The 16,494-nt window shown below is 36.8% G+C and overlaps 1 protein-coding gene across 1 annotated transcript in view; it reads right to left on the bottom strand.

The window, feature by feature from the left end:
• The window catches only part of LOC125245225 (thyrotropin-releasing hormone-degrading ectoenzyme-like), a 173,209-nt gene that overhangs the window by 59,989 nt on the left and 96,726 nt on the right, over positions 1–16,494 (bottom strand). Inside the window, 2 exon segments of the mRNA XM_048155752.1 lie at positions 5,584–5,649; positions 9,126–9,263. Of these exon segments, the coding sequence (XP_048011709.1) occupies positions 5,584–5,649; positions 9,126–9,263 (204 nt within the window).

The raw sequence follows: 16,494 nt of genomic DNA, 5'->3' as shown, positions 1-16,494 counted from the left end.
AAAATGAATATAATTATATTGAAATATGCACATAATGTATTTATGGTTATCTAATATAAGACTGAACTTGTGCCTTAAAAGTGGCTTTTTTGTGATTGTATAAAGATGCCAAATTGAATATTTGACCATTGTCCCTGCATTCAGCAGGTAGAAATTGCCTGCTGAATGAAATTTTTTTGTAGTATGAAATACCTACTCTGCTCATTTGCATACATTTGCATAGCAGCGAGGGACCACCAAGAGCCATTTTATGTTTGTGTTGACATTTTCCAGTCTGCATGACCTAAAAGTGTGTATTTTAATGACTGTTTTGCTACCCACCACTGTTTAGTGACCAAAAGCTCTTATAGAGAGACAGGAAAAAGAGAAAAACACACATACAGTGAAATCATAATGAATCGCAATTAACAGCTGTCAACTATCTACACAGACTGAGCGATGCTCTAATAAGACTAAATAATACATAGCATATAAAAATATTGGGTGAAATAGTCTTTAAAGGGTTAGTTCACCAAAAAATGAAAATTCTGTCATTAATTACTCACCCTCATGTCGTTCCAAACCCGTAAGACCTTTGTTAATCTTCGGAACACAAATTAAGATATTTTTGATAAAATCAGATGGCTCAGTGAGGCCTGCAATGACAGCAAGAAAATTAACACATTCAGATGCCCAGAAAGACATATTTAAAACAACCTTAATGTTATGAAGCGAAAAGAATATTTTTTGTGCGACAAAAAAAAACAAAAAACGACTTTATTCAACAATATTTAGTGATGCGAGATTTCAAAACACTGCTTCATTAAGCTTCGAAGCTTGTGAATATTTTGTTTCGAATCAGTGGTTCGGTTCGGAGCGTGTATCAAACTGCCAAAGTCACGCCCCCCCAGTGGTGAACCATTGAAATTTCGAAACAATTTTGATGTAACGAAGCCTCGTTTACTGAAATCACGTGACTTTGGCAGTTTGAGATCATTTGATACACGCTCCGAACCACTGATTCATAACAAAAGATTCGTAAAGCTTCGAAACTTCATGAAGCAGTGTTTTGAAATCGCCCCTCACTAGATATTGTTGAATAAAGTCGTTATTTTGTGTTTTTGGTGCACAAAAAGTATTCTTGTCACTTCATAACATTAAGGTTGAACCACTAGTCACATGAACTGTATTAAATATGTCTTTAGTAGCTTTCTGGACATCTGAAAGTGTTAATTATCTTGCTGTCAATGGAGGCCTCACTGAGTCATCTGATTTTATCAAAAAATATCTTAATTTGTGTTCTGAAGATGAACGAAGGTCTTACAGGTGTGGAACGACATGAGGGTGGGTAATTTATGACATAATTTTTATATTTGGGTGAACTAACCCTTTAATGTCTTGTATTTTTTACATTATTTTATTTTTATAGGTTATTTTAGTTGTGAGCATGCTGGAAAAGCCTTGATGTCGACAGTGTTCTTATGATGCCGAAAAGTCCGTCTAGTTAGATGGGTTCAGATCTAAAGGCGCACTTCATAACTAAACAGATTCCATTGGGATGGTTGTGTGTGTAATTAATTTAATGTAATTAGCGATGGCTAGTTACTCTTCTGACACTCTTCAGGACAGCGTAATATCCTGAACGTTCCTTCATCAGATATTATAACCACATTCAGTTTTGGTTCTTCATTCTGCAAAGGCAAATTACTTACCAAGGGAGACAAAAGATTGATCGCTTTCGATATGTAAATCCCCTGGAGCTAAAACACGAGTTTTCTGTGAGAGCCTTCATCACAACAGTCAAAGCAGATCATAAATAATTCATTATTCATACTTCTAAATGAGTTCCCTCAAAAGTAATACAAGAAGAAATATGTCTACAATTTCTCTGCATATGAAAGTAATTTTGAGGCAATGGAGGTAGATTGTTTGGTGAGGTGTTGTGTTTACCTCTTCTTCCCATCAATCACACAGAGACAGACAGAGATACTGAAAGTTCCCATATGAGAGAGAGAGAAAACAGTGATAATGAGGCGGAACAGCCAAACCAGAAGGGGCTGCTGGGAGAAGAAGAGGAAGATCGGAAAAATGGATCTTCTCTGTGTTCAAGAATGTTGGGAAATTGAATCGAGGAGTATCTGGCTATTTCATCTGTGTTCAGAACAAATTATTAGCCCACAATATCCACAGGGATCTGACGAACTGTCATTCTCCAAGTCAGGATCCCACTGAGAGTGAAAAACAGGACTATGAAGCCCTGAATCCAGGGAAGAAGCTTCCCGCTGTTCCAAATCACATCCAGAGGATGAAGATGGACTGTAACATGCTAAAGTTTATTTCTCCAGGGCAGTAGCGCACTTGTCCTCTGCTATTCATAGGTCAAGCATTTCACATTTCTAGCCGGAATGAATATTTCCTACATCCCATAATATGATCCATCTGAAAGTGGCTTTAAAAGCGATGGGCAGTGTGTGTAAATGAGACGGGAGCGCTTCATCACTCCAGTAGCTGTATGAGCCATTCAGACTTCATTTATGACTCCCACTATTCTTTTATAAGAGACATTCATCCGACGGTCTCACCAGTCCATCCACCATTTACCAATAAAAACGCCCTCATCCTCACAGAGAGAGAGGGAGGGATGGTAAATGGTGATCCGGGTGGGACTTCAGCCTGTCTGCTGCTTCTGAACTGTTCAGCATTCACGGCTGTCTGCTGCTTCAATTATGCAGAGACACGAGGAGGAGAAGAGATGCCACACAGAGCAAAAGACACTGAGAGAATGAAATGAGCTTCAGTGAACAGAGAAACACAGACAGCAGATGAGAGAGGAGAGATGGATCCCTGGAAGAGGTGTAATGTTGTATTTTTCCAATTAAATACACAGACTTGCAGATCTAGAGGGGTTTAGAAGTTCATCAAGCAGAAACTATGGTTAATACAACAAAAAATTCAGAGAAAATAATAATACCAAATAAATACCTTCCTACTTACATACAGCACATGGTAAAATGTAATAATTTTATTTAAAATTATTGCTGATTAATACAGACAAATTTTGAGAAAAGAAAACAACAAATCAATAAATCAATCATTGATAAATAAATGAACAAAAAATATAAAAGGTGCCATAGATTCAAAAATTGAATTTACCTCGGCATAGTTGAATAACAAGAGTTCAGTACATGGAAATGACATACAGTGAGTCTCAAACTCCATTGTTTCCTCCTTCTTATATAAATCTCATTTGTTTAAAAGACCTCTGAAGAACAGGCGAATCTCAACATAACACCGACTGTTACGTAACAGTCGGGGTGTACGCCCCAATATTTGCATATGCCAGCCCATGTTCCCAACATTATGAAAGGCATTAGACAAGGGCAGAACGTCTGGATGTGCACAGCTGAATCATCAAACTAGGTAAGCAAGCAAGGACAATAGCGAAAAATGGCAGATGGAGCAATAATAACTGACATGATCCATGATAACATGATATTTTTAGTGATATTTGTAAATTGTCTTTCTAAATGTTTCGTTAGCATGTTGCTAATGTACTGTTAAATGTGGCTAAAGTTACTATCGTTTATTACTGTATTCACGGAGACAAGAGCCGTCGCTATTTTCATTTTTAAACACTTGCAGTCTGTATAATTCATAAACACAACTTCATTCTTTATAAATCTCTCCAACAGTGTAGCATTAGCCGTTAGCCACGAAGCACAGCCTCAAACTCAAAATAAACATCAAAATAAACACTGTACTTACACGATTAGACATGCTGCATGACGAACACTTTGTAAAGATCCATTTTGAGGGTTATATTAGCTGTTTGAACTTTTTTTATGTTGTTTAAGGCAAACGCGAGCTCCGTGGGCGTGGAGCACAAGATTTAAAGGGCCACACACCCTGAATTGGCTCATTTCTAATTATGCCCCAAAATAGGCTGTTAAAAAAAAAATCTATGTGGTATTTTGAGCTGAAACTTCACAGACACATTCAGGGGACACCTTAGACTTATATTACATCTTTTAAAAAAAAGTTCTAGGGCACCTTTAACAGGATCCAGAATAACAACAATAATAATAAAAAATAATATTTTGAAATGTATTAATTTTATTAAAAATGATAACTGTTTCAGTCTTCTTTCTACACATTGTTAAGAAATTAGAAGACTTATCACAGATTATTTTATTGTGTTCTATTTATTTCAAATTTAAAAAAGGTAAGGGAATATTTTTCAGACCACCCCCAAACCCTACAATGTCATATTGATTTACTGATTAACCAAGATTTAGACAGAATTGATTGGCACATTTTTTTTTGCTTTTGCACTAATCAGTATATTGACGTTGCTAATGATACCACAGGTTTACTACAGTAGATACGACCTACTGGACAAAACCAAAAACACTAATTACATTTATAGCCAGTCCAAGATATGTGAACACGTGTGCATTAGAAACGTCATTCTACTGGTCAGACGTGGCTTTTACATCTGTAAATGAAGCATTAAATCTGCAGTTCTGCAGAAAACATGACCTGATTGTGCTTCCAGCCACTAAGAGCAACATTAAACCACAGTGTCAAAAATAACCCAGAAAGAAACTCCGAAACTGACAGATTTTTGATAGAGTTTCAGTCATAAAGAAATGAAATGAGAAGTTATGGGTGTTTTGAAAAGTGATTTAGACAGTGAGGAATCTGTAAGTTTTGTACCTCTGAATGTGTGTGAACTCATATGTCAAAGGAGGAGGGATTTACATTTAACAATCGATCATTTATGGATTTACTCTCACTGGATTCAAACCTGCGGCTTGTTTGTTTATGGCCCCGATCCTTTAACCACTTTTCAGGATGCAGTTTCATGTAGCAACCATATGGTGTCCACAAAACCATTAATACTGTCTAATAATACATCTAGAGATCTGCTGTTCACTTCTGAGGGGCCTGAACGCAGGAAGAGCTTCACAGAAGATGATCGTGTGACTAACAGCACAACTCCGTTACCCTACATCGACACAATACAAGACACTTGTGCTTTAATACAGCTGATGTGTTTCATCAGATCTTGACGAATCAATGACTGTAAACCAGTTTAACACAGAGAATGAGTCTGAAACTTCTGATTGTGAGTATTTCAGATATAAAATTAATTTCTGACACAAACACACTTGTCTGATTGTGTCACTTTCACCTCAAGCGTGTTGGCAACGCGTGACACGACAACAAGCTGTTGTAGCTCCAAAGATAAGAAGCGCATGTAAAAACCGTCACGGTTGGTTGAATAATCTCCCAAACGCTCGTAGCAATAACATATGTGACACTCAGAACAACATGAAGTGGCTCGAGAAATGAACATTTGTTGCAATTTTCAAGTTTTAAATGGTGAGATTTACAGGATTTAAAGAGGATGGAGCTTTAAAATATTTAATTGAGAAGTTTTATAGGTATTTTGCCACAGTCCTGTTATGAAGCTGAATTTATAATTCATACATACTGTAGAGCCTTATATACATATTCACAAGACACATTAGGAGTAAAAACATGAGAGTGAAATCATCTGTGTCCACAAAGAGAGAAGATGAAAGAAAACTATTGACTTACATTGAGGCCTCTCTGGAATAGCGTCTGTCCCATGACGTTCGCCAGCATACGGATCAGAGCGGCTCCCTGCAGACAAACAGTAAACTCACGTTCAATAAAGAACACACGGCTTCTGTTCACATGCATACAAAACTCAACAAAACATATATAGTAAATATAAATATACATATATAAATATACATTCTGTAGGGTTTAAACGCAGAAATGTGACGCTTGTATTTTTATCAAAGCACTTATATGAATTCTGTACATAAATGTGTGTTATTTGAACAGGAAAGTTGTCAAAATCATAATTCTAGTGGTGTGACTGTTCAAGGCGGATGATCTTCTGAATCTTTTTCCTATTTAATTTCCTATTTAAATTAAATTAACATTTTTATACACCACAGAAAATGTTTAACATTCTGTAATAACAGTTCAGTTATTAATTATAGCATGGTTCATTTTCTAGCAGGTCTGCTTGTTCATCTAAACAAGGACTCCATGACACTTTTTTCTGCTGTTTTATGAGTCTGTATCTTTTTTGATTTTGAGTGACTTTGACATGCTCATTTGAGAGCATCTAATTCCCATCCCTCCCTCCACTATCTGTGTGATGAGTGTCACTTCATGTTAGCGCTGGGATGTTGTGGGATATCAGAGTCCTTAGAGTGTGAGGAGGAAGTGATGAGGGACGGTCGGGTGTCAGGGTCACTGCAGTGTGACTGACAGCGTTCATAACATCACAGAACCTGTGGGGAAACGGGGGAGGGGCTTAAGGAAGAGCAAGAGCCAATCACAAACCGGCTTTGAGCTGACTGACAGCTCAAGGGAGAGTTGAAGCAGAACTGAAATCTTCATGATTTTATCTGCATTTGATTTTTCTTCATTGCTCTTTGTGATTTAATGGCTTTCAGATGGTCAGGATGAGAGGATATATTTGGGTGCTGTAAAGTGTGTTCCAGTGAGAAAGAGGTAATTAAATAGATGTTGTCTGGTTTAAGATGAAATGTTTATTGTGCCACATAAGTCTCCAGAGGACACAAAACCTCACAATCTCTCGGTGTAACAGTTTCCGTCCTCGACTTACTACAAAACAAGCTTTTAATTAAACTGTTTTTCTTGTGTATGTGAAGAGGCTTATAACAGCACGACTCAATTTACAATTCACAAAGATAAACTGAGAATTCTTTACTTGGGAGAAAAATAACAAGCAAACTGAGGTGTTTACTGAACCTAATAAAAGATAAAGTTAACAGTGAAGTCCGCACATAAATAATTGACTGATTAGACCGACGAAACTGTTGTTTTTAAGTCATTGTTTCTCTTCTACTGTCTTGCTGTATAAAAGAGAAGTGCAATGTGTTTATTCATGTTTACTTTTGAGTATAAACCAGGGGCCGTATTCACAAAACATCTTAAGGCTAAAAGTACTTCCTAACTTGCCGATTTAGGAGAAACTCTTAAAAATAATGGGCGTGTCAGTCCTAATTTTAGGAGTCCTAAATTTTTGCTGTAAGAGTATTTCCCAAAGCATTTTAGCGCTAAAACTAGCTCCTAAACCAGTGAAAGGTTAGGAGTAGTCAAGAGGACTCCTAAGTCACTAAGACCAAATCACAAACAGTCCTAATCCACCCAAAGACACTGTACACCATTGAGGCAATAGCGATAGAGCATTGGGTGCTGAACCTTTTCTTCATAAATGCAATACATTTTTATTTATAGATGTGAATCTAAGATGAGACACCAAAAAAAAAAACTTTAACAAATAAAAAAATATTGTCTGATAACCTGTGGCAATGGTTTTCATGAGTTCACACTTACAAATGATTGAATAGAGTAAAAAATAAATATATATATAATAAGCGTATTTGGTGTGCTGTCCAAGGGGATCGAGGGCTCTGAGCTTGGAATTTAGACCAAACCCAAAGTTTTCTCCGTATCCCCTGCCAAGAGTGAGGGACGGGGTGGTGGAGGGATGCAGAAAACTGTCAAAGTAACTATAGGCGAGTCGGCTCTCGTCTGTGTATATTCCTCTTCTTGTGCTGATTAGAAAGACCGTTTGAATGTGTTTCTCCCAAACTTTGTTTATAAAACATAATTTGTCGCTTGAATTCTGCATTCTCTTGAGATGAAGACATCCAAGAGGCGGACAATTAACTGTATATACTAATTTAATTAGTGACACTTAGCCTACATTTTAAAACCTGTATGGCAACAATATGGCAACATTTTATTTTGACTATGGCAACATTTGTATTTTAAAGGTGCCCTAGAATTAAATACTGAATTTACCTTGGCATAGTTGAATAACAAGAGTTCAGTACATGGAAATGACATACACTGAGTTTCAAACTCCATTGTTTCCTCCTTCTTATATAAATCTCATTTGTTTAAAAGACCTCCGAAGAACAGGTGAATGTTACGTAACAGTCGGGATCATTAATATGTACGCCCCCAATATTTGCATATGCCAGCTCATGTTCAAAGCATTACACAAGGGCAGGACATCTGGATGTGCACAGCAGAATCATCAGACTAGGTAAGCAAGCAAGAACAATAGCGAAAAATAGCAGATGGAGCAATAATAACTGACATGATCCATGATTACATGATATTTTTAGTGATATTTGTAAATTGTCTTTCTAAATGTTTCGTTAGCATGTTGCTAATGTACTGTTAAATGTGGTTAAAGTTACCATCGTTTCTTACTGTATTCACGGAGACAAGAGCGGTCGCTATTTTCATTATTAAACATTTGCAGTCTGAATAATTCATAAACACAACTTCATTCTTTATAAATCTCTCCAACAGTGTAGCATTATCCGTTAGCCACAGAGCACTATCAAACTCGTTCAGAATCAAATGTAAACATCCAAATAAATACTCTACTTACGCGATTAGACATGCTGCATGACGAACACTTTGTAAAGATCCATTTTGAGAGTTATATTAGCTGTGTGAACTTTGTTTATGCTGTTCAAGGCAAGTGCGAGCTCTGGGGGCGGGGGAGCATGAGAATTAAAGGGGCCGCAACCTATATATCAGTGCATAGTTAATGATGCCCCAAAATAGGCAGTTAAAAAAATTAATTAAAAAAAATCTATGGGGTATTTTGAGCTGAAACTTCACAGACACATTCAGGGGACACCTTAGACTTATATTACATCTTTTAAAAAGACGTTCTAGGGCACCTTTAAAACCTTTATTTTAATATGGAAACACCTCATTCTACAATATTTCTATGATTAAATCGCTAACTCCTCCCCCATCAGCCAATCACTGTGTGTATGCTCCATGGCAACGAGGTCAACCCCGCCCTTACTCTTAGCTTAAGACTTCAGTCGATTCCTTAGTAAAAGTTGGTCTCAGCAGCTTTGTGAATAGGTTTTAAGAGAAAATCTTAGCTAAGAACTTTTACTGCTATTTAGGAGAAACTCTTAGTGGTAAGATAAAATGTTTTGTGAATACAGCCCCAGTTCATTTAGTTCAGCTCAGCATTACAGGTTTATAATCTTTTCCATCATGCAGATAAAGCCTGTAGGAGTTTGTGATTCTCTTGCCTTCTTATATGCGATCCAGTCAAACACTCTATCGATGTCTGTGGCTTCAAACACTTCCTGAGAGATCGGATGAGAACTGGCCAAACCGTCCAATAACATCACCTCATGAAGAACATCAGTCAGAAACCTCTGCTTCTCCTGTGGATGAGAATGAGAGACTTTATTCGTTTTTTACATTATCAAACACATAAACCTGTCTCATAAAAGCTTCGGTTTTATTTTCAAAAGTAAAAATAACTTTGAGCTGCTCTATAAATGAAATTAGAAAGTGGTTATGGGAAAATCTAGCTCATATCTCTTATGACCGAAGCCTTTATACCTGCAGAAGCTTCCGTAATTCATTGATCTGATGAATATTCACTGCCGCCACACGAACACCAACACGACTCACTGCTGCTACTTGAGCTACAACACACTCAGTGTGTGTGTGTGTGTGTGTGTGTGTGTGTGTGTTTGAGTTGTACAAGGGTCTCTCTGTCTCTCTGTAGGATTCACTATAAAGACAGGTAGATGTTTTGGGTCAGTTGAAGAAGACCCTCATCATTCCCTGTGTCTGTGGATCAGCAGAGAGTCTCAGTCTGAAATACAGTCAGTTGTTCAGGGCCACATGAGGAAGTTACTCTGATATCAGGTTATTTCCTGTTTATAAGGAGGAAGTCTCAAATATTTTTTAACTGTTTAAAAAGTAACATAATAAGAAAATACATTACGATGAAGCAATAAAAATTCCATGGTACTGTATTTTTATGTTTTTTACTGTATTTTTTTTTCACACCATGAAAATATACAAACACAAAAAATTATAACAGAATATATAATATTATATGTTCGGATATACTGATAATCACTTGCTCCAGTTTTGTAGATCAACTTCTACTTTCAAAAGATGTTCAGCTTAATAGACACACCATCTATGTAAAACCACATACATTTCAGTAAAATGTGACACTGTTTTCCTGTTACTCATTTAATAGTGGCGGTTTGCCAGTTACCGTATATGAAAATGGATTAAATACGAATCACATGAATTATATATGAAAGCATTACACTGTATGCTCATATTCTGAACATCTTCATAATGGGCCCTTTGGCAAAATGCGCTGACTGACCAAATTCAAATTGACATTAAATTAACATTTTATTATTTTATTTTCATTCTCATCTATATATTTATTAAATGTGCGTGACTAAGAGAAATCACCAAACTACCAGCTGTTTTAAACATGTCTGGTTTTGATACTCTGAATACTTTATTACACCTTCATTCTCCATCATTATGAATAATTCTTACCCATTAAAGCTTTTGGCAGCTTGATTAAAAATCCCGTTGAAGACATTAATAAAGCAGGATATTTTAATCAAGGGATTTGAGCTCAAACAAACAACATATGGAAATAAGTCCAGAAACAAATGTTCATCAAAACCATTTCATGTCAATATTAATGAGGCATATTCTATTAACCCAGTGATTCCTGGTTTCATGCAATGTGTTCAAAACCACAATCACAATCTCATATTCAGATGTTCTGCTAAAAGTAGATTAATGAAATGACATGAGACATAAAACCGACTCACATAAACTAAATCAAAATTTGCTGTCAAAATTAACACTGACATCAAAGTGAGAAGTCATACAAATCAATACAGAAAATATTTATCTGAGTGCCAAACTAAGAATGATGCATGATTGTTGGGCGGCTTTTTATCATATTTTGTAGATGAAAGTCTATTTTTTTATGGCTTTGACATGAATTCTTTCTTTTTGAGTAGCTAATGAAGGGTGAAATTTCCTACAATAGAAATACATCTGAAGTATAATTATCTTTAGACATTTGTGTCATATATAAAAACTGAAACATGCTTCACTTAATGGACTGCTGCAATAATGTATTCCTCATATTTAACTTCAGAAAGAAGATCTTAGAGGAAGTAGCTACTTTTTGAAATTAGTGTCCTAATTTCTCAGGCTATTTATATCATCACTTAAGTGGTCTTGTAGAAGAGAACAGACTTTTGTCTTATTAGTATTTCCTGATGGACAGTCGCTTTAAAGTCCAGACTAATATAAACTTCACAGGCTAATGTAAATACTATACCTTGACGAAATCAATATATGCGAATAAGTCCGTCATGTTAATTCACAACCTACATTAAGGTGAATGTGAATACAGAGAAACAGAGAAAGACAGGGAGAGAACAGCTGGTCGATTTTATGCGAGTCACGTAAGTGGGCACTATAAAATGAGTGCCATGAGAAGAGCTTCCATCTGGCCCATATGTCCTCTCAACAAGGTGTTTACATCCAATGATACTTCATTTAGATCCTGCTTATTAACGTCTCAACATCATCACCTGAAGTTTCTTACTGATTAAGCCCAGAGATCACAGCGGCGTTCAGGTCAGCAGCTTTGGAGCAATGCATGATGGGTAACCAAACCTCGCTAAGAGCTTCTGAAGCATGACGGATGTGAGAAAGAGGAGGAAAGCCAACAGTCCAGTATATGAGCAGGTGAAGGATCTATAGGCTGTTTTAATGACCTATTAATGACTCTTGTCAAATCCATTCCCACATTTCTCTGTGCATTTGTGAGTTTTCAGTCCTGGTTTAGACTCCTTTTCCTTGAAATGTGCAATATTATCCAAATTGGGAAGGAAATGCTTAGTGTCATCCTATCAGCGTGCTGAAGTGTTTCCATCAAAACTTATCGGATGAGAAAGACTCAATTGCTCCCTGAAATGATGTTCACTAAATGGTCTCTCTGCTTGGTTGATGCCCCATAACCAAGGTGGCTTGGAGCAGAGAGGTATGAAATACTGGGACAGACGAGACGGGAAGGTCATTATGTGAATGAGAATGTGAGTACGTGAGCAGAAAGCACACAAGTATTAAATAAGGGTTATATTTTGGCATTTATCCTACTCAAATTAAACAAATAAATAAACATTTAAAATAAAATAAAAAATAAAATAAAATAATAAACCTTTAGTATTAAGGCTCAACAGGAGCAAAATTTGGTGCTTTAGTCTTCAGCACCTACACTTAGCATATACCACCCTTAGTGTACACTATGTTCAGACTAGGACACATCAGGTCAGAGTGATGAACGCACAGTAATCTTCACACTAGATAATTCATAGCAAAGACTGAGCTAACAGGGGACATTCTCAAAAATTCCCTAACGTTTTGGCAATTTTCTTTCAAAGTAATGAACAAATATTCTTCCAGTAACGTTTATAGAACGTTTGTTCAAAGTTATCTGGTCTACTCAAAACATTATCACAAAACGTTATCTATACATTGTTCAAGGAACATTGTTTCTGAAACATTTTAGTTGGACGTTTGTATAACATTTTTAAATGTTGCTGCTTGTTTCAGAATATTCAGAGAACATTCAAAATAGGGGTGTCGCAATATACCGGTATTGACGATAACCATGATATTTAAAACATGAAAAATCGTTATTGTGTTAATTCAGGGTCTGACAATATATTGTGATAACCGTAATATTTAAAATGAATAATACTAGGACTGTCAATCGATTAAAAATTTTAATCTAATTAATTACATACTCTGTGATTAATTAATCTAAATTAATCGCATACATAACTTTTGCTGTGAAAGTATTAAATATAAAATAACCTGAAAATATTGTGGATTATTAAAGGTCCCGTTTTTCGTGGTTTTTTGAAGCTTTGATTGTGTTTATAGTGTGCAATATAACATGTGTTCATGTTTCGCGTGTAAAAAAAAAAACAGTATTTTTCACATAATTTACTTGTCTGTATACCGCTGTTTCCACTGTCATAAAAACGGGCTGATGACTTCCTTGTTCTATGAAGTCCCTCCTTCAGAAATACGTAACGAGTTCTGATTGTGCCAGCGGTTCCTGTGTTGTGATTCGACAGCTCTGAGCGCACCCAGAGCCATAGAGAGAGCGCATCTTGCCCGGAAAGGTCACGCCTCTTACCATAACGTGGAGATGCATGCGCTCAGTGTTATTGTAAACATGTCTTTAATTTTACCCTATCAATTTGAGCCGGAATCAGACCCCGTGATTGGACTGCGGGATGAAAATAACAGCGTTTCGACGAAATGGCGACAAACACAATCTACAAACGCAACTCTTGTGTATTCCTGTGGGCGGAGGTTAGTCAAAAAACTGTTTTAGTGACGTCATTAAAGAAGGAAGTAGACCAAGTAGTCCAAACTGGCCGTTCGATGTAGGCGACTTCTGTTAAATAAAATATCTCGCTTAGCATTGAACTTTTTAGCTTTAAAATTTTACAGATTTTATTTATACTCTAACAACAAAATTACACACTAACTAAAGTTTGAAACATGGGATCACGAAGAACGGGACCTTTAAGGCTAATTTTACTAACCACTCTTGCTAAATGGGGTAAGCAAACCTATGTTCTCATTTCAGAGTTGTTCGAGTAAATGATTCATTATAGACCGTGTGGACAGATCAGTTGTTGTCATGATTCATTAAAATGAATCTGTTCAAATGAGTCATTAGGTCGCGAATTGGACATTAGCGGACGTTGATGCGTTGCGTGCGAATCGCGACTGTTATTAGGATATCGCAAAAGATTTGTCAACACAGAAAACACTTCAACACTGGATAGGATTTTCTTTTTGTTTACTGAAAGTGTGGTTTATGTCAGCTGCATGTGCAGGGCGCCTGTCAGAGAAGATGAGGTGACGTTCTTTTGAGCACTATTCACACCCAACGGTTATTCAGGAAAAACATTCTCCGAATGCGCCTCGTGAAACATGGATTCGGGCTTACGAACTTTTAGCATTGTGTCAGTTTATTTAGATTATTATGTGTGAGGTAGAGAGAGTGCAAAGACGGTGCTTACTTGAAAACAGAGAGAGCTCACGCGCATGAGGGAGGAGCTCTGCTCGTTCTGTCCGTCAGCGCAGCAGTCGTCTCCCTCCTTCATTTTACAGTCGAATGGTGGGTGGCTAGAACGGCTCCAGGTTCAAAGGTCAATACGGAATGGACTAATCTGTTATTATTTTTTCTCAGATTAATTAATCGAAATTAACGTGTTATTTTGACCGCCCTAAATAATACACATGATAATATAACACGTAAATAATCCAGCGCCAGTACCTGGTTGACATCTGCACAGCAGAGCATGTGCGTGGAAATGGTTTTAGTTTCATATTTATCTTTAAATAGTATACTGTTATTTTTTATTTAGTCTATGTTGATTATGAAAAGTGAACAGCACGAGTAAGATAGGATAGCTACATCATAAGATGCGCAGTATATCGAGAGACATGGAGTGGGTCAGACATGATTTTGACCTCTTCATTAAGTTTGTTTTGTAGAAAGCCTTTCGTTAAAGTGATCTTCGTTTTGTATAAATTGGATCTCAATTTTAATCAATGTTTCATCAACCAATTGCCTGGATTTAATAAATAAGAAACAAATAAAGCAGACAATATAATGGAGGCGCCGGCGCAATCAGTTGCACGTGAACTAGAGCCCATCCCTTTTCGCAAGGATTTATAATGCTATGCTAATTAAAAAAAAAAAAAATACAATTTGGACATTCAGAGAGCATTCAGAAACAGTGTTTTCATATTGGGAACTAGAGTTGTCAAAACTACCGACCTCGGTACCACGTCGTTACTGAAATTTTGAAACTGTGATGCTTTGAGCGCTGTTGAGCGGATTCGTAAACACCTCTGATTGGCCACTGTGGTGACGCACTCATCGGATATGTCTGTGATTGACTTCAATGATCAACGTTTCAAAAACGTTGTAAATAGTCATCAATGACGCTCTTCACTGAGCGCTTACACAGATACACATGGGAGCGTTTGAAAGCAGACTTCTATCGCAGACCAGTCGCGATATTGCGATTTCGAATTCAAACACTTCCGTGTGCTTTCAAACACTCCTGTGTGTTGATCATTGAAGATAATCACTGACATATCCAATGAGCGCATGAACACAATGGCCAATCAGAGGTGTTTACGAATCCGCTCAACAGCGCTCAAAGCGTCACATTTTTAAAATTTCAGTACCAATTGGTACCGAAGTCGGTACTTTTAACAACTCTAATGGGTGCATTGGCAAAACGTTTTTAAGAACATATTTTTGTTAGCTGGGGATCATCAGTGTCATGGATGTGTCAACAACAGTGTCAACATTGGAAAACTGTGGTATGTTTTGTTGTGCTGATGGTCTACAAACTTATTTCATTTTATGAGTGAAACTTCAAGTGTATCACAACAGACCACTAAAGCTGGAATAGCACTATACTAATTGTTTTCAATTACGCTTTATGCTCAAACAAACCTTGTACTTGTATAATTTTGTCAGGCTGCTTTTTCAGTAACACCTAAAAGTGGATTTTATTATGGAATGTAAGTGATCCACAAACATGAATCAGTTAACAAACAAAGAAATTAATTATCATAATGTATGCTACTTATGCTACATGAATTAAACTGATGGTCATGGATACACCTGAAATAACTAATATGCAGCTCCTCATGACGAGAATGGCCTTCAGAAGAACTGCAGGATTGCATCATTCTTCAAAAAGAAATTTTCTTAGGGGAAGAAGGTGGAAGTCCTGTTCTCATCATGACTCTAGAAATTCTCATAAAATATTGATAATGTTCAGATATAGTGACTCGAGACGTCTTTGAAGGTGTTTGACTTCCTCCTGGTGTTCACAAACACTCCTGGATCTATTTATCATCCTATAATGCAGGAATATCACGAGATGATATTGTGTTTGGCGCACCTGGTCTGGTCAAATAGCCTCATAATTCTTGGCTGTTACTCAACCATTCAGAGCATCACTGAACCTACTGACTGTCTTTCTCCAAACGTGAACCCATCTGGATGGAGGAAATGGATGTGGATGAATCATTAGACCATTAAACTTTTTTTTTTTTTATTGCAATTTATTTATAGGCGTTTGGATTTTGTGCTTTTGTTTATGTGTGTCTTTGTGTCACCTTGAATTCAAGTGTTTTTTAAATGGCAGCTTTGGCACAGATTCCAGGTCTGTGAAGCTCCGCAGTAAATTAGCAGTTTTTGATCAGACTGACACAGAGGTGTGTAACACTAATAATGTAGTTTGTCTTTTCCCACTGAATATTTTTTGCAAACTTTAAAATAATTTTAGCAAACTAGAATGTTTAAACGTGTTGTTCACAATGCATTATGATCAGAAGCTCACCAATCTAATATGTGGCACTGTGGTTTCATTTCACACCTCTCTTCTGATAATTGATTGTACATCTGGAGAAGACTACATAAAGACTGAAGTTTCATTAAAACAGCAAAATATGATGGCATAAGCACCGGTTGCTGTGGCAATGCAGCAGGACTGA

This window comes from Megalobrama amblycephala, linkage group LG14, assembly GCF_018812025.1.
Source record: "Megalobrama amblycephala isolate DHTTF-2021 linkage group LG14, ASM1881202v1, whole genome shotgun sequence".
In the NCBI taxonomy this organism is placed as follows: Eukaryota; Metazoa; Chordata; class Actinopteri; order Cypriniformes; family Xenocyprididae; genus Megalobrama; species Megalobrama amblycephala.
This window is presented reverse-complemented; position numbering and strand designations above follow the sequence as displayed.